Below are 22,383 nucleotides of genomic sequence, written 5' to 3'. Positions count from 1 at the left end.
CAGACCAAGAGTTTTTTTTATCTTTCTTTCTAATTCTATACTCATGTTGCACCCCACTCTCCCGCCTGTCATATGCTATGAGCAACGCACCAGGCACTGCCTGCAACCTCACTCCACCCATTTCTCACTGAAGAAAGCCCCTTGGAGGAGCAGTCAAGTGGTGTAATTAAACTTGAAACCCAATGTAATTTGTTAAAAGTATATCGTTTACTTAATACTTTATTAATAGCGTCAAATTACCAGCTAGAGATCTTACAACATCAATTCTGAATTGCCAAATTGGATTATTTACTCTGCGAGGTTTACTGTCATCACTGATACCGGGAACGTGCTAATAAATATGTGGTAATACCAGACACAACATTGCGTATTTATGCCTGACTTTGTGCCAAGAAAGATGTAAGGTAAATGATATCACTGTCGGAGACAACTGGAAATTATCTATATTTATCTAGGTAGATCAAGGTCATTGGAGATTTCTTTAAAGAATATATGCTATAGGATTATAATTACATACATACATTTACTGATTTTAGATACATGCACTTCAGATATAAATATTAACAGCTCTCCTTCGTCCCAACAGGTTCTAAATCACATTATATCCACGTATGCCAGAAAAATTCACAGAAAAACTAACAGAAAACTATATCCAATAATGAAAATATCACTCACATCATATAAATCTAAGTTAACACTGAAGGTGAAGACAGATGTCCCCTTTAGGAAAAAGTACCAGAGATGAAGAATTACAGGGGTCGGGTGCCACTGAAAAGACAGCTGTCTGGAGACAAAAAGGTTCAGGAAGTGCCCTCCCCAACCCCTGCCGTCGTGCTCACACCAGAAAGAAGCTTCCTTCTTTCTTCTTGCAAATATTAATTTTTCCCAAAAGTTAGAGGCAAAGAGGTGGAGGTAGATGTATGGAAAGAAAAAAGAATCTTTTGATAAACTGGCTATCACATCTTTGTATGTCAAATGAGATACTTTTATGGGCTACAGTTATATTCATGCAGTTTGGGGTTTCTACATTAACAAAGTAAGTTTCAATCTTTGTAACAGTAAACTTTTATGATTTAAGATTTCAGGGAACTATTTCTCTTAGATTTCTATTCTAAGCTAAGGTTCTAGTACAGCACTGTCCAATGAAATATAATGTGAGCCATATATATAATTTAAAATGTCTAGCAGCCATATTAAAAAAAGATGAATTTTAACAATGTTCTATTTAACTCAATATTTAAAAAATATTGTCATTTGAACATATATTCAATATTTTTTAAATTATTGAGATATTTTACACTTTTTCTCCCTGTATTTTCATCTTCAAAATCTGATATGTATCTTACACTTGAAGCAGATCTCGAGTCAGACTAGCCATATTTCAAGTACTCAACAGCCCATGTGGTTAATGGCTATGGTACTGGACAGTGGCATTCTAGGAAGAGAAAAATATCTATGTAAAGTAAACAAACCCGTATAAATACACATTCCTGGAAGAATACATACATGCCAAAATGGTTACATAATTTGGGGTGGGTGAGTTAAAAGGACTTCGATATACTTCCACATCTTTTGAGCTGTTTTACACTCAACATGTACTCATTATTTTTTTATAATAAAGAAAATTCACGGCACCACATAAATTATTAGAGACTTGCTAGGATCATTTCTGTGGAAACTGAGCCCTCCGAATGGGTAACAGGCTTTTCTGATCCTGAGCACCTGAAAAATACAGACACATTTCCAACGTATTATCTGGAACAGGAGCAGAGAATGCCTTGGGTTTGAACAGGGTGCTAAGATAAACTGAGAATAAACTGAGAATCTGATGGCTACACCATACCAGATCAATTGGGACAGAAAAAATTCTCCCAAGCCACAGACTGCACTGTCATAATAATAAAGACCACAAAAAAGTATGCCCATAAAACTCATCTCTGTAGTGAAAAAGATCCTCAAAGTACGTACGTATATGTTCTAAAACTAAAGAAACAAAACTAGAAAAAAATTTAAAGTGGAGGGAGGAATACTATCCAAAGAATAGCATACTTTCCCTACAATTACTCAGTCTGTAAGAACAACCAGGAAATAAGCACTGAATGGCAAATAGTGAAGGTACACAAGTGTGGGGGAAAGTGTGATATAACTACTTAACTTTTTTTAAATTCCACATTTAAACCAGTAGAAGACCACTGAGACAAAAAAAGAGAGACTTTCCTAATCTTAAACGTTTGAGATAACTTTTACTTCTCCTAAATCACACTGTTCATTGCCAAGCAAACCCAATGCTGACTCCAGCAAACCCAATGCTCCCAAAGTCAGATTTATGAAGTAGGGTCTCCTGTTTTGTAGGCTTAATCTTCCACATACTGAGTATTTTACTGACTGATGGCATCGAGTAACCTAATGTCTCTCCTCATTAAAAATTATTCTTTAATTCTATGTAAAGATTTGAAAAAAATTTTCTAATAAAACTTAAAAATTTTATTGATAAATATAATAATTTGTCTTGAATAGTTAAAATAACACCAACAATCAGAACAAAAATGTTAGCTACTGGTAAGCAAAATCACTTAAGAATATATTAACATGTGTTTGAAATCTATACAACACAACACATAATTCCATTATGACAGATGGTCTGATCTAAGTTATAAAAGAAGGCTTATTCAGAATATTCCTGTTTTGGCTAGTACTCACAGAAATTAAAGGGCTAGTAAATGTGTTCATATAAGAGAAATACACAGATTCTATCTACTTATATCCAACACTATGTGATTATATCAGACAAGAAATGGGGGTCTGTTGTTATTTGTTTCTATTTTACATTTTATGTTAGTATATAACACAGATTTCTGATAATCAGTCTTTGAACTTACCTTTGTAAATGTGGAATAAAAATATCTTCATGAGAACAAAGCCAAAACCAGAGAAAATATAACATTCTACTGGAATTTCATTATGTTTGCCGTAAGTACTCAAGTTGTTCATTGTTATAAAATGAAGTATCTGTTATATAAACTAAGTATTCTATAATACCAGGTCAAGTTTTTCATGGGGTAAAAGTACCTAAATTTTCTGGTTTATTTTAATGATTAAATGCTTAAAACCTCTTTACATAAAAATTTCACTTTCTTTAATGAAATCTTGTTCCCACTAGGGCTTTTGAGTAAAGGCAGGATTTAACACAAGGCTGAGGTATATATGAGGAAGTAAGCTTAAATTTTACAATTTTAAGACAGCCAGCTGGATTTACTACATTAATATAAATATGCTTTTCAGAAGGGAGAAGATCAGTGCTTCCATGGAGTGCTGTTATTTGATGCTAATCATATTTAATACACAGGTATTATTTTTCCCCTAAAAAAGTTTACCTGTATATTTGAATCTCCCTTTATAAATTTTGCTCCTTCTATTATAGTCATATATGAAAATCTGAGTTGATCTGGTGTCTGAATAAGTCCCATTCGATATTTTCTCATATTCAGTAACAGCTGTTTAATGTTAATATCATCTCCTTTTTCCATCTGCAAGAAAGGTAAAAATTATTCAAGCCTTTTGTTGTTAGAGTCCAGGAAAGAGAAGCAATACAAGATAACTGCTAAGAGTTTGCTATGTGCTGTGTTCCTCCTCAAGAACAAGGATAAGCTACCTTGCAGCTATAACTCTTTATGTACTAGACAGCCATCTCAATCCATCCATACTCCCCACACTTCAACTGTTCAAGTAGTAGATGGAGGACTTCTCTGGTCCTTTAGCTGATTCACAATTGATTCCAAACCAATCACAGTAATCTCATTCACTTTGGCCAGCGTTTGGTCTAAGGAAGGATTTATGACCAGTTCTGGCTTACATAAGGATAAATCCACTGAGATTAGTGCTTTTATCTTTGAGGAAGATTGGCCCTGAGCTAACATCTATTGCCAATCCTTCTCCTTTTTTCTCCCCAAAGCCCCACTAGATAGTTGTATGTCACAGTTGTACATCTTTCTAGTTGCTCTATGTGGGACGCGGCCTCAGCATGGCTTGATGAGTGGTGCCTAGGTCGGAGCCCAGGATCCGAACCAGTGAACCCTGGGCCGCCGAAGTGGACCGTGTGAACTTAACCGCTACACCACCGCACCCGCCCCAAGTGCTTTTTAAAGAAAGGTTTTAGCAGGAATAAATCTTTTTGCCCTGTGCTCTTCCACCTTTGTGTCTGTGTAGAGCAGCCATCTAAAGACGGTGGAGAAGAAAGCAAGAGCCTGATCCACAATGACACTGTGGAGCCACTGCACCAGTCCTGGACTACTGATCTGGTACTATAACCACAATACCCCCCACCCCAAATGAAAAAGAAAACAGTTGTTGAAGTTATGTTTGGTAGGGAACAGGCACAAACACAAAATCCAGTTTTAATATTCACCATTAAAAAAGTAGAAACTAGAGTTTTTAAACATGTCAAAGTTCACTTTAATGTAACCCAATTTTTGATTGAAGTATATTATATATAGGCAGAGTGGTAAGAATACAGTAGATATGTTAAGACTCAACCATTCCTATATCCCAGAAGCACCCTACACCCCAAGGAAGGTAAAATGGACATCCTAAAAAGAGAAAAGGCATAGACCTGTATCCGGTCTGGGGCTGGGAATGGGTTGGTGAAGAAAGAATACAGCCCTTGAGGGTACAGATAGGAATCTCAGGGGAATAATAACAATACTAAAATTTATCGAGTGCTTAGAAATTACCAGGGACTCTTCTAAGTGTTCTAAATGTATTAATTCATTTAATTCTCACAACATCCCTGTGAGGAAAATACTATCATTATCCTTAGTTTGTAAATAAAGAAATTAAGCCAGACAAATGAAGTGCTTGTCTGAGGAGGAAGGAATTCAATATTACATATCAATTTATATTTGAAGAATAAGGGGAGGGGAAGGACCTATTATTTCCGTAATATAAAGCTACCACAAAAAAAAATAAGTTTTCTTGGAGATCTCTAGAATTATCTTGAACAAAGCTCCACCAGTCACAAATAAGAGGCAGTTGAAAGGATGTAAATGAGATTTTTAGATTTTTCCAAAAAATGGCAGATGGTTAAGTCTGAAAAACACAGTTTTGGGATACTGACATTAGAGCTTACTTCTGTCAGTGGAAACAATAAACAAAGTAAACAAGACTAAAATTAAATGATAAGAAGCACTTACCAGAATAAGACAGGTATCTACTAGAGAAAAGGTGCCTGACCGCCCAATGCCTGCACTACAGTGGATCACTGCAGGCCCATGTTCAGGATTCAAGGAACCAGATTCTCTCACTTTAAATAAGAAATTGAGAAATGAAGCTGGTGATTCAGGGACTCCAAAATCTGGCCAGGTAGTATAATGAAAGTGAGATATTGTTCTGGTTTCACCACTCTAAAAAAGTGAAAATCAAAGGGGAAAAGTTAGTTCTAATTTTTTCTTTTACAAAAACTACTTCAGAAAGATTAAGTGTTTTGTGTAACACTTTTAATCTTTATGGACTTTTTGTACCATGATTTTTCATTTGGTTTTTGATAATCACTTATACGAGTTTGGAAAGATTTTCGTTAGGAGAATTTGGAATATATTAATAATAGCTAACACTATTATAACACTTACTATTTTGCAAGCAGGTTCTAAGCTTTTTATATACTGCTACAACCCATACAACGATCTTATTAAAATCCACTTTCCAGATGAGAAAACTGAGGCAGAAGGTTAATTAATTTACCCAAGGTCACACATTCAGAAAATGGCAGAGCCAGGATTTGAAGAAGCAGTCTGGTGCAGCATTTGGGTTTTTAACCACTAACCTGCCATACATCCTGCCAATATTTTCTTTAATTCATACCTCATGATGAGTGGATTCTTTTTTTTCCCTATTTTTAAAAATTTCTACCAGTGTAATTTTACATTCTTCAATGGTTTCCTTTTTAGGAATTCTAAAATTTTTTTAGACATAATCTTTCCCATTATATGAGTTATCTTTTAGATTCTGCTACACACGCACAGAGGAGCAACTCAAGAATTAATTTAAAGAAACAATCTTTACATTTTTAATTGAAATTGCTTTTCTAATTGCCGCTTTTCTCCATGGGAATAATTTCCAGTCCTAAAACTGTTTATATGCTTTTGCTGATGTGCTAAAATGGTTTACCAACATGCTAAATGTTTCCTGTCTCTTAAAGCCTGCCTGGCATTCACTAGCACTTCCTGGATATGCCTGATGATCTTTATTTCTGACTAACTCATTATGAAAATGTTCTTTAGCTTTTGCCAACTGCCTTTTGCCCCAAGAAGCACTGCTGTACCTTACTCTTCATTTCTGTAAATGAAGGAGTAATCCTCTAATATATCTTTGCACGATTTTTCAGTTTTATTATAGGACTTTTTTTGGAGGGAAGAGATACTGGGGCCCAGGGCAGGCCACTCCAAAATATCCCACAATAGCATATTGATTATTTTGAATTAAAATACTTGAGAAGCAGCCAATACGAAAAAAGGCATTTTGACACTCTTCTCTGTTCCCCCTGAAAGCAAGAAATAAATCTCCCAATAAATCTCCCACGTGAAAGGTGCTCTCCCTGCATCCTTATCATGAGAGCTAGGAAATTCAGGGCTGAGAAGCCTACATAAACAAATCTTGCTAATTTACTACTTCAAGCTTAAACTCTGCTTAAATTCCTCACTAATTACATACCCCAAACCTAAGTTTCTTTGTCCTGTCATTCCTTAGAAACTTATTGTTTCTTTGTATAAAAGATACATATACTGCCTGCTTTGTTCACTTTCCAAGCATCATTTCTTTATGATCTCCAATATGTACATATTAAACTGGGGTTTTCTCTTGTTAATCTGGTCTTGCGTCAATTTTATTATTAGTCCAACCATAAGAACACAAGGATAGATGGAAGGAATTTCCCCCTCCCTAACAGAGACATAGAAGCAACATAAAAAAAAATGATATTTTTAATGATTACCAGCTAGAGACTATTATTATAGCATCCTGCTTTCAATACAAATTTTCAAAATTAAAGTTAGCTTTCACTTTTTAAAAATAAATTTTCCTTTTTTTCAGCAGAAATTAAGACTCCTAAGTCCTAGATTCGATTATATGAGGTATAACACTGAACAAAACAGTGCAGATATTTAAAAAAAAATTTTTAATTATATTTTTAGTGACTAATTTTTCTTATCATCCAGCTTTCAAAATTCCAAATACACTGTGATCCAAAGGTTCTCAAGATACTGAAGATACTAGAAATTAAAATGTTAGAAATTAAAATGATCATTGTGATTACTAGATTTCAAAACATTTCCTTTTAAATTCCAAATTAAGTATGCTAAGTGGAAGAAGCCAGACTCTAAAGGCTACATACCTTACGATTCCATTTATATGACAGTCTGGAAAAGGCAAAATTATAGGAATAGAAACCAGCTCAGTGCTTGCCAGGAGCTAGGAGTAGGGAGTAGGGAGGACTGTACACAAAGGCAGCATGAGGAAATTTTGGGGGGTGATAGAACTGTTCTGTATCTTGATGGGAGGGAGTTACACCACTAAATACATTGTCAAAACTCACAGACTGTACACCAAAAAGACTGTCTCTTACTGTATGTAAAAAAGGGAGTTAAACTTACTGTATTAAAAAAAGGTATTTAAAACATTCCAAATTAAGAAGGCTAAACTGTAGTTTCCTTTTACAAAGCCATAAATGGACAGGTAACAACACAATACCAACATAGGAATGGGCTAAACAGGCTGGTCCCTAACTAGCCCCGGGGTATAGTTAACTCAAAGTCACATTTTCTTTTAAATGAGGTCTAAGTTTCCAGTAGGTGTTTTAACTCCTTTTTTCCCCTGACAACCACCCTGCTGTGTTCATCAGCCTCCATGCAGTGCTACCACGTACAGCAGGGCCCATGTGAGCCTGAACCAAGTCCTGCTGGAGCTCCCAGGTCTGGGAGGGGTGGTGCCAGGACCCTGCTTAAGCGCAAGCTGCGCTCCCTAGGGTGTGGCTCAGGGTTCCTACAAGGCTGTGTGCTCAATTATTGCATCACTTCCTGGCTCAAAACCTATGGTTACCCCATAACCCTGAGCGACTGCTTGCTTTTTCTTTGCTTGTATAATTTTAGCTCAAGACTAGTGGTCTCTTGATTTTTTTCAAATTCAGGTCATGCTGTCTGGGATACTCAAAGCCAGTTCCCAGAAATTCTCATGTCTGTTTGCATAATACAGTCTTCTCCACTAATAGATTTTTGAAAATCAGTCTTTTTCTTTCCCTACAGGACCAGACTGAAGAACTTCTAGAGAGTGTAGTTTTTATTAATTCACTCCTACTGAAACAAGATTCAAAAAACAGAGCTCACAAAAATCATAATTCCCAAAGGACCACATAAGTAATAAGATTCATTTTTACTACTGTGGTATAAATGAAATGTTTATATACATGATTGGACCCCTTTTCCCTCTTTATCATGCTGGAAAAAAAAAATGAGAGGAGAAAAAAGGGTTGCCAAAGGATAGAAAACTGAAACAAAATTCATCTTTATACCAGACAAGCCCTACATTTAGACGTTACAATTTTTGACAAACTCCTTCTTTCAAAACTGTGGAAGCACCCTCTCCTTCTCCTACGTCACCAAGTCACACCAGTTCTCCTTCTGTGAGGCCCAGTCGGTACCTTCCATCCCTTTCCCACTGCTGCACCTCACATCTCACGCATACCGGGCTGCTTTCACAATTGCACGGCTTTCTGCATCTCTGGCCACTCAGCACATGCTGGCCAAGTTTTCTTTATAAAATGCTGCATTATGTATACCAAACTCCGCACAAGAATGTCGTTCTTTTTAAGGCAAAATCTCATTTACATTTTTTGAAGGAGAATTCAAATTTAAGGTCTTTGAATAAGGATATCAAGCTCATTATATATGGATTCACAGTCATATAATCTATGAATGGAGGAGGTATAAGACAATGGGGAGCTTTAGGCTTATGGCAATTTAAGTGTATGCTGTCTAAAGCCATTCAAATTCAAGTTAACTATTATTATTATTATAAATATATTTAAGAAGTTTATAAATTTTCTAACTATTATAAAAAATCTATACAGCTCTATGGCCCCAGGCCCAGTTATTGTCACACTTTAGGCATATATAGAAGGTAGCAAGATTATGTTTCCAAAAGACTTTCATAAGCCTCAGTTTTGTCATCCTTAAATGGGGTTAAAAATAGTTCTTACCTTATAAGGCTACTGTGAAGAATAAATAAAATAACGAATGTGAAGTGCCTAATACATGCCTGCACATGGTAAATGCTTAACAGATTATACTCACTAATTGCCTTTATTTTAGCCCCTAATAAGCTCCAATCAATTGTAAGCCTCTCCACATTTTTCAATCTCTTCATTTAATATTTCCTCTATACCTGAAGAGTAGCAACCCTACTCTTTTGTCAACCCTATCTCCTAAACACAGATTTAATACATCAAATCTGTACCCTCTATGTCATTGCCTTAGTTCAGTCCCTCATCAATTTTTGCCAGGATCATTATATTGTCCATATTAAATTGCTATTGTAATTCATTTTGAAAGACAAACAAAACTCACCAGGTCAGGAGGAGAGGAGAGTGACAGGAATAGTTAGGCATGGGGCTTGCATTCTAAACAGACAGAAAAACAATATGCAGATGCATGGGCCCCCAAGGAACAACCTATTTGAGAAGTGTGAGTGTTTTGGCAAAAACAAATCATGAGTGCCTGAAGGAAAGGAAGGCAGACAGGGAGGCAAAGACCAGGCTGGGCTGGGTCATGGACTTCTGCACTGGCCCTGGAAGGATTCTCTGGAGCATGGTGGAAGGATCATGCCTGTGTTTTACAACAACCGCTCAGGTGCAGTGTGGTTGACAATGTACTCGGTGCAACTGCAGAGGGGAGGACAAAGGCAAAAGTAAGGACCCTGCCAAGGGGGAGTTGAAAATCTTACTATGGAGTAAAAATAGAGACATACACAAGTATTGAACAAGCCAGTAAAATGGTAAAATTTAAATTACGGAGAGAAGTGCAAGAAGTTCATAGCTGGTAGGAATAAATGCATCAAAGATATAGTAAGAAAGACCTAAGTAAGAAATGGGGCACAAGGTGGTACTGAAGGATGTGTAGGACATAAATAGGTGTAAAAAAGAGGAGGACATTCCAGGTGGGAGAAACTGTTTAAACTATTTTGAATCAAATCCCAGCTGAGCATCATAATAATTAGGCACTCATCCTGTTTTGGGCAGATCTACAGGGACAGAGAAATAGAAGGCAGTCAGCATTACAACAGTATTCCTGGAACTAGATAAACATAAAGCCCGCCAACAATATTACGGAAAATAGCGAAGGGCAACTAACAAGAAAAACCTTAAAGACAAGTAAGTACTCTAGATGTCCTTATATTTAAAAAGCACCTCAAAACTATCTCCACAGCTTCAGCCGCAGGGCCCACCTTAAGAGCAGAGATGGACTCTTCATTCAGAGGCCAAAGTTCAAGCTCTGAGCACTAATCAAGACACTAGAAAGGGCTGCCGGTATGTAGCTTTACTACTCCATTAGGCTGGAGGTCTCTCAAAGAGGAGTGCCTGCAGAGACGACAGCTTTGGCCCCAGATCTGTTAATAGCTACAAGCCAGACTCCTTTAGAAGGAAACTGGTTCTCTGCACCTCAGGAATCTCAACAAAGGTCTGCAGGTGAGGTTGGCTATCACTCCCCAAGTTCATCACCACCTTCTCTCGCCCCCTCAAGCTGTTCTTTTTCAACTGCCCTCGCTCCTGCAGTCCCTCCCAATTCATTAATATTACACAGGAAACAGATACACAGAGCTAAAACTAATAATTGTGGATCCTACAATGAGTCGCAGGCACTGGTATAGTATTAAATCACTTGATCCTTATACCAACCCTGAGGTAGGTATGTCATTATCCTCATTTTGTAGATGAGAAAGCTGAGGCTAAGAGGTTAAGTAATGGGACCAATCACACAGCCAAGAGTGTACAGTTGGGATTTAAATTCAGGCGCTCTGGTTCCAGAGTCTAAATACTTAACCAAATGCAATTCTGCCTCTTATACTCAAATGCTACTTTATTCTTCTAACATTCCTAGTTCTTACTTAAGACTGTAAAGTAGAACATAAACAAACTGTTGCTGTTTAATTATGGTGGACTCCGAGCTCAGGCCAGTAGGAAATCACACAGTTGCTAGTGTGGGAGATCAAGATTTGGCCACCCTGAAATATATCTCTTTACCTTGATTGTTTTCTCTGAGGGACATTTGACCTCCCCCACTAACTGCCTAAAGAATTTGACATGGTGGCTCCTTCCTGGAACAGATCTTCTATCATGATGGCTGTAATGATAATGTAAAATAGATGTTACAATGGGAGGGGCACCAAGCCCCTTTTATCAAAAAACTCTATCTCTCCCTGACCACATTATCTATAGATGACCCTGAAAAGAATTGTCTTCCTGGCCTCTGAAGTCCCAGACCACTACCCACCCCCAACACATTCCTTGCCTTTAGCTGCAATACTTAAGCAAGCAGCTTAGACAGAGGGACGAGTTGCTCATTTCTGAGTTTCTCCCATGTACACATGTTATTAAACTTGGTATTATTTTCTCCTGCTAACCTGTCTTGTTAATTATTTAGCCAGCCATAAGAACCTTAAGGAAAAGGGCAGAGGGGGATTCTCCCTCTTCCGACACTAGCAACGAAAACATGGTGGTTGGCCAGCTTACATGGCGGCCTCAACTTCAAAAAGATGCTTTAGAACCAAGAATCTTCCTTTACAACAATTAGCATCTTTTTCAAAAGACTTAGCCCCATGTCACTAGAAATTAGGAGATCTGGATTTGAGTTCTGAGTCACTTATTACCCAAGTAGTCTATTTGTGGAAAAAATCCTATCACCTAATGGATTTTTAGGGCTTTTTTTTTTTTAACTATGAAACACAGGGATATTAAGTTTATCTACATTACAAGAAGACTGTGGATCAAAAGATATATATGTGAAAGTGCTTTGCAAATTGATAAACAAAACACAAAAGTCATTCTATTTTCCTATTATTTGAGGTATAATCAACTCTCAATTAGAAGAGATTTCAGAAACAGGAAAAACATCTATGCCCTTCTCCATCTAAATAAATTTTAATGCCATAAGCAGATGAGGTACCTGGCATAAATAGCAAGAGAAGATGATTCAGAGAACCACGAGAAGTCTATGGAAATGCAGTTCTGTTTCTGGGAATGAGCACTGTACAATCCACTACCAAATAGTTGTGCATGTATCTCAATGCAGCTTAAGACATATGTAAATGGAATAGTTGGTGCAAAATAAATACAGTAAGGGAAATTTATAAATAAGTCTAAGCCTTGTAGTTCTCAACCCTGAGCCTTCTTAGATGATCTAAGAGATTACATAATAAGCTTAGTTAGGGATGTCATGGGAAGCTGGATCTGGACATTAAGCACACAGTATGCACCTGTGCTTACAGTATGCAATAAAAAACAGAGATCAGGGGCTGGCCCCGTGGCTTAGCGGTTAAGTGCGCGCGCTCCGCTACTGGCGGCCTGGGTTCGGATCCCGGGCGCGCACCGACGCACCGCTTCTCTGGCCATGCTGAGGCTGCGTCCCACATACAGCAACTAGAAGGATGTGAAACTATGACATACAACAATCTACTGGGGCTTTGGGGGGAGAAAAGGAGGAGAATTGGCAATAGATGTTAGCTCAGAGCCAGTCTTCCTCAGCGAAAAGAGGAGGATTAGCATGGATGTTAGCTCAGGGCTGATCTTCCGCAGGAAAAAAAAAAAAAAACAGAGATCAACCATAAAAGGTATTTCTACATATCTAAAACGTCCTTGGGGGGCTGGCCCGGTGGCGTAGCGGTTAAGTGCGGACGCTCTGCTTTGGCAGCCCAAGGTTCGCAAGTTCAGATCCCGAGTGCGGACCGATGCACGGCTTGTTAAGCCATGCTGTGGCGGCGTTCCATATAAAGTAGAGGAAGATGGGCACGGACGTTAGCCCAGGGCCAATCTTCCTCAGCAAAAAGAGGAGGACTGGCATCAGATGTTAGCTCAGGGCTAATCTTCCTCAAAAAAAATAAAAATAAAAAATAAAAAGTCCTTATATATATCCCTTCTCTTTTCTATAAAGCTTTTATTTGGTTGTTAACAATTACATTAATCACTTAATTCACTTATTAGTTAAGTAAAACAGTATCTCACTTTATAGACTAGATATATTCCTGAGGTCATTTTTTAACACTTTCCTATTTTCTAGTTTTCCTAGATTCTAAAGCACCTCAGAATCACTCTCATTTCATATTTTCTAGTTATTCTAATTATAACACAAAGAAGGCAAAAGAGGTAAGTGGCAAAAGGGGGAGAAATGTCTTGATCCCCAGCTTGACAACAGCAGGCTCACAATCCACCATGTACATGTATCTCAATCAAGCACCAAAGAACAATTATATTTCTGGAAAAAATCCAAGTAAATGTTTTTGAAACCATATGCTAAATTTATTTCACCATTTTACCCAGTTCAATGAGGACAAATTTCTGAGTGGTGAATTACTTGAATTAACAACATTCCAGTAAGTTATTTTCTTAAATAGCTTGCTACTCTCAACAGTAGTAAGTACGAGGAGTAAGTTTACTGGGTGCCTACACTGTGTCAGGTGCTTTGCATGCACATCTACATTGATCTCCACAACAGCCCTGAAAGGGCTGTATTATAATCTCCATTTTACAGACGAAGAAAGGCGTAGGGAGGTTGAGGAATGGATTCCAAGGACACGTCTACTAAGTAGCAGGGCTGGGACTTGAATCCAGGTTGGCCTGATTCTAAAATCCTCTCTCTTAATTCTCAAAGTAATTTTAATAAATTATTTTTAATCCTCAAATATCAACCTCAGCTTTGAAATTCTTACTTTCTAGGGTTTCTTGAAAGTCCTCAGAGAGCTAACATACATAGGAACACAATCTAAAAACAAATGGTTATGACTATACACTATTATAGATATTATCAAAATGTCTGTGTTGCCCCAAGCTTCAAATCTAACAACAAAGAATATTCTTAAAATAATCATACAAAGTCCAATCTTTTGGGCATGAAAAGTCTTACATTGATATTTTCTAATTGCAGTAGATGTACTGTATAATATGACTTCACATCTTCTGACAAGAACTTCACACTGAATCCTGTTTCTTTATACAGCATCTCTCGGTCGTCTTTTGTTGGCCAGTACTGTGCACATTTAACCTAAATTTAAGAATATGTATATGATTTTTTTTTAGTTTATAGACATTATGAAACCATAAAAAGTTGGAAAACAAACCACACACATACAAGCTATATTTTTCAAGTACCCAAATCTAAGAACAGTCACCCTATATTTGATGTTTAATGTATTTTGATAAGACTGACGTTCTATCAAAGCAGGGTTATAAAATGTTCCTATAACTTATACACTAAAAAAGACTGATGTTCTATCAAAGCAGGGTTATAAAATGTTCCTATAACTTATACACTAAACATAGATACCATATTCATAAAACAAAAATGAATTTGTTATTTCTAAAGCATGATAACCTATATTATGACACCATACTGGCATTCACTTCATGTTTCTATAGGTATCAAATTCTTGCAAGAATCTAATATTCAAACAGTACTGAAAAGGCTTTCTTTTACAAGTATTTTCCACAAATACCTATGAATTTGCTACTAAATACTAGAAATATCTAGAAATAACACCGCATATTCACTTACTAAAATTTAGTCAGGAGAGATGCAGAAGATAAGCCCCCTTTACCTAGAGTTGTGACATTCTGGCAGAAGTGAAATGGAATTCATTATTTGTGACAATAAAAGCATATTCCCCAAAGCCAAATTATGAAGCCAGCAGACTGAATGAGATAGTGTTTCATTAGGAAAAAACACCAGGAAAACATCCTTGTAAAATATGGCCATTTCTCCTTTTCGAAATAACAAATAGCTATAAATAACAAACAATAAAAATGCTTCCAGACCAAATGAATACTATGAGCTAATAATTCAAAATGTGCTCAAAAATATTTTAAAAACGATACAAGAAGTGAAAAAGCATAAATGAGAAATTAGAACAACTCAGAAATGAGGTGACAGAACATAGCCAAGAATTAAAAATAAGAGAACACATCATTTCAGAAATGAAAACTAATTAAACTAACAGAACAGAGGCATGAATAAACACAACAGACAATGCCTTAAGAGGAAAAGGAGGAAATTTTTAAAATTAAAAAAAAAATGAAGACAAATGGAATTAAAAAGAACGTGACAAATATAAAAATAGGCAAAGAAAATCTAACATGTATAATAGGAGGACCCAAAGAAGAAGACCAAAGCAAGCAAGGGAAAAGAATAAATACTAACAAGTAGAATTTAATAAATTTTCTTTAAAAAAAGAAAAAATGGGGGCCGGCCGAGTGGCGCAAGCGGTTAAGTGCGCGCTCTGCTGCGGCGGCCCGTGGTGCGCTGATTCGGATCCCAGCGCACACCAACGCACCGCTTGGCAAGCCATGCTGTGGCAGTGTCCCATATAAAGTGGAGGAAGATGGGCACGGATGTTAGCCCAGGGTTAATCTTCCTCAGCAAAAAGGGGAGGATTGGCAGATGTTAGCTCAGGGCTGGTCTTCCTCACCAAAAAAAAAAAAAAAAAGAAAGAAAAAATGTTTTAAATCACATACTGAAAGAACACACTATGTACCTGGAAAAACTGACCCAAAATGACAACACTAAGACATATTTTGGTAAAATTAATGGGATTTGAAGGAAAAAAAAAATCCCTTGGGTAACCTAGGTAAAAAGAACAAGTGATCTATAAAGGAAATACAGTAAAATGTCCATTTGACTTTGACAGTAATTTGTAATGCCAGAAGGAAATTGAGTAATATATTTAAGTTGCTCAAAGAAAAGCAAATGTGAGTCAGGGATTTTATATCCTACCAAACTAACTTTTAAGCATTAAGACAGCAGATAAACTATCATCGACATGTAAGAAATCAGAGACCATAATGCCCATGAGTCTTTCTTTCCTCAGGATCCACTAGAAATGAGCTATAGACAGAACAACTGGAGAGACATCAAGAAAGACTGATGATGAATATTAAATACATATTTACATGTAGAACTAAGATTTTAAAAGAGATATGAGAGAGACTATAGGATGCTATACACTGTGACAATGTAGGTGAAGTACAACTAAAAGAAATAGAAAAAGAATGGAAAAACAAAAATTTTAAAACTTTTTTCAGTAACTATTTTGGTGATAGAGTTGATATTGTTACTATGAGTATTTTTTGTGTGTAATATGGGACAAAGGAAATGCGTCATTATAAGATATTCTATATCCCTAGTGTCTTTGAGAACCAGGATTCATGATATGGAAAAGGGAGGTAACAGATACAAGGTAGAAAACAGTTAAGCCAATGCCTATTGTCCTAAATTTGAATTGGAAATATCACTATGAACTCTTGAGATATGTTATCTTAACACACAAATATGTTTTTCCTTAGCTCTGTTCACCGAAAAGCTCTAAAAACAACGACCAATCCGGTAGCAATAAACATCTCTATTTTTGTCGTGATCTTGAAATACCGTTGCCCATTAAAACAAACTAAGGTTCCTTAAAGAAATGGCTGATTCTATGAAGAAGAGTTTTAGATGAGCCTGCAATATGTAGTCATTCTAGATAGCAAGAAAACGATTAAAGACTCTTAGGTTTGTGTTAAAAGGACTCAGGGCCCAATTTAAAGAGATTCCTGCTAGCCCATGAAGGGACAATTTGACTATTAAGAAGGATAACTGCAATCGAGTGAAATGAATCAAGTATGTTTAGATCCATGAGTTCATAATAAGTAATCCCCTCCCACTCCTGCCCCCATGCCAAAAAAACCTAATTGGTCACCTGTTAAGGACACTAGGGTATCAGCTATTTTGAAAACTGCTTTTCCTACGTACAAGTGGTCAACTAACTAGAATGGGAAGTTTCTTTTTTATATAGAAGTATCCCAACAAAAACTCAAGGAAGAAGGATAAAATTGGAATATCACTATTTTGTAACCCCTAATTAATTAAGGAACTAACCATTGATCAACAATGGCTGCTAACATCATAAAAAGAAAGATAATCAGACATTACGGGCCTCTTAATAAACAACACACCACCACCCATGAAGTAATCTTCTCCAAAATAATTAAACCTGAATCTTATTGCTTAATAATCTAGCTCCAACCACCATAAATATGATTTCTAATTTCTGGTGGCAGTCTTATCTTATTAATATAGTAATTATAATCCAAAATGAGGGATGAAACTTATAAGTCATCTAGTTTGCAGTGCTGCTCAAACTGTTCAAATTGACAACAACATCACCACTTAATTTTTAAATCATATGGGAAACCATGCAAAACCACTCTAAATAACTATGCTGACAGTGCTGGATATTCTGATATGTCAATGCCACTTCAGAATAGAAACAGATTAGAAAAATTTTCACCACCACTGAAAACCAGCAACGATGAATTTAGAAAAAAGTAAGAATCAGGAATCTTAAGAATAGTCCAAGATCTTAAGCCTGGAAGAGACCTTATTGACAATACTTTCCATTTGCTTATTTGACAGAAAAGGAATCTAAAGCTACAGAAGTTAAAAGACTTAACCAAAGCTACACCACTAATCAGCACTGTGTTTAGACTGTACTTCAAATTTCAATAAATTTATACATTCTCATACTTACTGTCTCACGAACTAAAAGCCAATAATATTTATAAAGATTAAAAAACCCTGTCACTTTAATCGTTTACAAAATTTCCAAGATTTTGATAATAATTGTAAAGATTCTAATAAAGCCTAGGGATTCCAAAGATCTACATATCACTACTAGTCAGTATTTGTTCCATTATATTTATGTTTTGGGGGCAGTGGTCTACAATTGTTATTTAAATATTTAAGGTAAGTAAGGAAAAGGATACCATTAGTTCTTCTGGTCAGAAATACCTTGAACTCTAGCTTTTAGCAATTAAAGGCCAAACTAATGAATGAATATCCCAAAAGAAATATGAAAACATTTATAAGCTAATGATCACAGGAAGTACATTAAGTTGTAAAAATTAAGTATTACTCACCGATTCTTTCTCCACAACTCGGTTCAGCATGACAACTGCTTTGGTCTTTTGCTGCCAAACCATGAGCCAGAAATGACAACATGTATTAGGAAGTGGACCCTGTGAGAACAGAGAAGAAAAAGTAGATAAGAGAAAGGCGATGGAGCAAGGCTCAAGGAAAACTCCTTCAAGTATGCTTCTGGTTTGAGAACAATGTATTGGATCATAATAAGCAAATCAAGACATTAAACCCACTTGAATTAAAAAATAGGTCTGTACTAGTTGGGATTATTGGTTATAAATGATCAAAATTGATTTTTATTTATTTAGGTGGAAAAGGGATTTTTCAGGCTCTCAGGTGGCTTTCAGAGTTGAGGACTGGAGAACCAGGCTTGGGTAGGAACCACTGTCAAGGCAAGATTCTGCCCAAAGGAGAGTCATCTTGGGACAGACCTCCTGATACTGTCACTACTATCACCTTGCTTTGCTGGCACTGCCACACTAAGGTGGCTAACCTATAAGCAAACCAGAGTCAAAGCCATGAGTGGGAATATCTGACTGGTCATGTTCTAGCTGCAAAGGAGGTAGGCAAAGGAAATTTCTATGCCCTTCAGCTTCCCCAGCAGAAAGAGAGGCCCTGCCTCCCACAGATCACGGCAGTCCTGCAAAAGAGGAAGTTTGTGCCGTCACTGGCCAGCCAACTACCCCAAGTTAACTATAAGAAGATTTCCAGAAAAAGGAGAAATTTCATAGTACCTAAACCATTATGAAACTGTTAATCTACAAAACCACAGCATGTGTGACCTCAACAGCAGACTTAAAAGTGGCAATGGTTTATATTACAATATTGCCACAGGAAAAAAAAAATCCAATAATATTATGTATTTTCAATTATCTTCACATTTTGCTTAATGGTAGCATAGGGCAGAAGAAAGGGCAAAGAAGAGATGAAAAGGCCTGCCCAAATTATAACTAATTTTAAATGAGTGAAGGTTAAAATGAATGAGGTTTTACTGTACCTAAAGTAACTCAACATGCATTCACCTCATAGGGCAATGTGGTAGAGTGGTGAGAGTTAGTGGCAGAGTCAGGACGCTGGGGCCCAGATTTGCCTGGAGCTTCAGCTCTACAAGTAAAACAAGGCGATTCAAGTGGTTCTAGACTGAAAGCACCTTTAGGGCAGTTGTATTCCCTGGTATGTAGGGATACTCTACAAATATTATTTAAATTAATAAACTCTAAGCTTCTAAGTTATAAAAATGCTAGAAATCTACTGCGAATCCTGAGCAACTGCAACCTAATGTTTGAGGATACTGTTCTCATCACTCTACTTTCAAAAAACTCCAAACACTGTAAAGGTAGAAAGAGCCCTGAGAGAGCCCCCAGTAAAATGAATGCCTTTTCTTTCATCTAAAAAAAAGGATGCATCAATTCACCAGTGAAGTTACTCCTTAGTGTGTATACACACACATATACACACACACACAACCACACACCAAATCTGTTAGTGGTTCTAATGGGGGAGAGGGGTTTATTTCTCAGCTCTTCCTACTTACCAGCAATATTACCAATTTTCTTCTGCAAAATGGAGATTTATACCAAGAGACTGATATATTTTTTAAAAAATCATAAAACTCAGAGGAAAAAGATGACAAAAATAATAAGCAACAAAGGACAATCAGAACAGCTACGTTTTAATAAACACTTGGCATCTCTAGTTTTCTCTATCCTTTGGAACATTTTCTGAGTATGTACTCTGTTCCAATGTACTAGGTACAACGGCAGAAGCAGTCTCAGCCTTCAAGAGCTTACTTACAAAAGAGGTGAGGAGAAGTACTTGTCCTACTAACTAAAACACATCAAGAGCCACAAGAGTTAGGGGTAAATCATCCAATCTTTGGGAGTAAGAAGGGCTAGGAAGATAACTACAGCAGAGCCTTAAAAATGAGGAGGGCACTGATACAGGGAGAGGAAGTAAAAGGATGAAGAGGTAGTCAGAGTCCGTTCCAAGCACAACACAAGGCACGTGCAAGCCTAGAAAACTTTTGGGAAAAGACAAATAGATCAGTGAGGGCAAAGTGGAGGTATGCAGTAGGAAACTAACCTGTAGAGTGTGAAGAGTCTTGAATGCAGGAAATAGCCATCAAACTTTGTTAAGAAGTAAAGTGATATGATCAGATTTGTACATTACAAAAATAATTCTGGTGGCATTGTTAAAGATAGATTAGGAAGGGAGGGACTGCTGGCAAGGATCTGGTAGATGATGAGGATAGCTTTAACTTAGATGAGAAAAATAGGAAGGGAGCTGGCTTGGTTAAAAGAAAAAGAGTTAGATATAGAAAATGCAGAATTTGTGATGTCAATGGATTATCTGCGTAACTGTACCTAGTAGAGACCTGGAAAATATAGCGGGGGAATTCAGGAAAGAAGAAAAAGCTCAAGACAGGCTTCTGAGTCCTCAGGCTCTAAATGGGGAGGGAGGGGGGGTGTTCTGCCAGGACACACAGAAACAGTCCAACAGGAGGCTTAAACACAATGAGTAGGGTATTAAGCTGGCACTTTATCATGATGGGATTCACGATGTTTCATACAATGATTATTATTATTGTTATTACACTAATAAAAAGCAAAAACAAATGCCACAACAAATAATCCATGGAGTTCTTACCATAGTACCAGGCACTACATGAGTTTCTCTCAACATCGCTCTATAGATAATATAGATATATATTGATAATATAGATATGTAGGCTTGGGGAGTTAACTAGTCCAAGGTCACACAGCAATTTTAAGGTAGTAGAGTCAAATGATTAAGAGCATGAACCATGGAGCCTATGGGGACTATATGGCTTCAAATTCTGGCTTCATTTTACTTGTTTTATGACCTTGGTAAAGTTATTTAATGTCCCTGGGTCTCTTGAGATGATTCCTCATGTTTAACATAAGCATAATAACAGTATTTACACAGAGGGTTATCCTGAGGCTTAAATTATATAAAACACATAATACAGAACAACGTTACAAAATTGCTAGCTATTATTAATTTTCCTTCCCATTAGGATGTAAAGTTCATAATGGCAGGGTCTTTACTAATGTCTGTTTTATTTGAACAATGCCTGTCACAAAGTAGGTACTCAGTCAATCTTTGTTGGACGAATGAATATCCAATGAAGTAGCGGGACCAGAATTTGAACACATACTGTGAATCAAGAGTCTACTCTCTTAAGATAGAAAGGTTGAAAATATGGTTCCAGAGAGTTGAAGTCACAATGTAGACTGGAAGGGGGAAAAAAAAAACCCCTATATTAGAATCTTGAGAAACACCTACATTTTTAAGGACTAAGATGAGAAAGAATAAATGAGACTGGAAAAAAGAAAAAGACAGAAAGAAAGGGGTGTGATAAAGGATCTAGTGTAACTGTTCTTTTCTATTTTTTAACATTGTAGTTTTTTCAAATAGAAAGTAAAATTTTTTAACTCTAAAAATGAGTTTAAGAAAAACGTTATGAATGCTCACAAGAAAAATTTCAAATATGACAGAAAGGCATAAAATGGAAAATTAAAGTCTCTATTTATTCCTAATTCCCAGAAATAATGAGTACTAATGGTGTGTGTGTGTGTATATATATATAATTTATTTAGCTAGTCCCTTACAGATTATTTGTCCTATTATTTCCGGTCCTATGCTATTAAAATTAGGTTGCAATAAACACCCTTACATATATCTTTACCTCTGTACTTATTTGACCCCTGAGTATTATAAACTTTTAAATCTCTGCTGTTCTGACAGGTGAAAAGTCGTAAGCGATTGCTGGTTTAAATTTATATTCCCTAATTACTAGAAAAATTGAGTATCTTTTCATATATATATTATCTACCTTTATTTTTTCTTTGAACTGTGAATTTATGTTCTTTTGTTTACATATTCTCTTTTTCTTTTTGATTTACAGCTGTTTTCCTTCAAGTAAAATAAAGTAATTAATTTTCATTTCCTGTGAATTAGAAATAGTCTTAACAGCTCAAAGTTACATTCATTTGAATATCTTTTATGATATTCAACTTTTTTCTCTTTAGGTTTTTAAAAATTTCAAATATTTTGAATATACAGCTTATCTTCTGAATATTTAAAAATCACTAACTAGGAGAAATGACAAAACTGTTAATTAAGTCTCTGTTATTCAATAAATAAAGAGTGGCTGGTG

At 36.4% G+C, this 22,383-nt stretch overlaps 1 protein-coding gene across 4 annotated transcripts in view; it reads right to left on the bottom strand.

The window, feature by feature from the left end:
- PTPN2 (protein tyrosine phosphatase non-receptor type 2) overlaps positions 1-22,383 on the bottom strand; it is a 94,850-nt gene that overhangs the window by 16,958 nt on the left and 55,509 nt on the right. For 3 of the 4 annotated variants that reach the window (XM_058556757.1, XM_058556758.1, XM_058556759.1), the window contains exons 4-7: positions 18,203-18,301; positions 14,160-14,297; positions 5,190-5,399; positions 3,375-3,527 (exon numbers count right to left, since the gene is read on the bottom strand). In XM_058556757.1, coding sequence (XP_058412740.1) covers positions 3,375-3,527; positions 5,190-5,399; positions 14,160-14,297; positions 18,203-18,301 — 600 coding nt within the window. The remainder of the gene's footprint in view (positions 1-3,374; positions 3,528-5,189; positions 5,400-14,159; positions 14,298-18,202; positions 18,302-22,383) is intronic. The other variant, XM_058556760.1, reaches the window with a different exon arrangement.

Source organism: Diceros bicornis, chromosome 16 (genome assembly GCF_020826845.1).
Source record: "Diceros bicornis minor isolate mBicDic1 chromosome 16, mDicBic1.mat.cur, whole genome shotgun sequence".
NCBI classification, from domain to species: Eukaryota; Metazoa; Chordata; class Mammalia; order Perissodactyla; family Rhinocerotidae; genus Diceros; species Diceros bicornis.
Note: the sequence above shows the minus strand (reverse complement) of the source record. Positions and strands in the feature narration are given on the sequence as shown.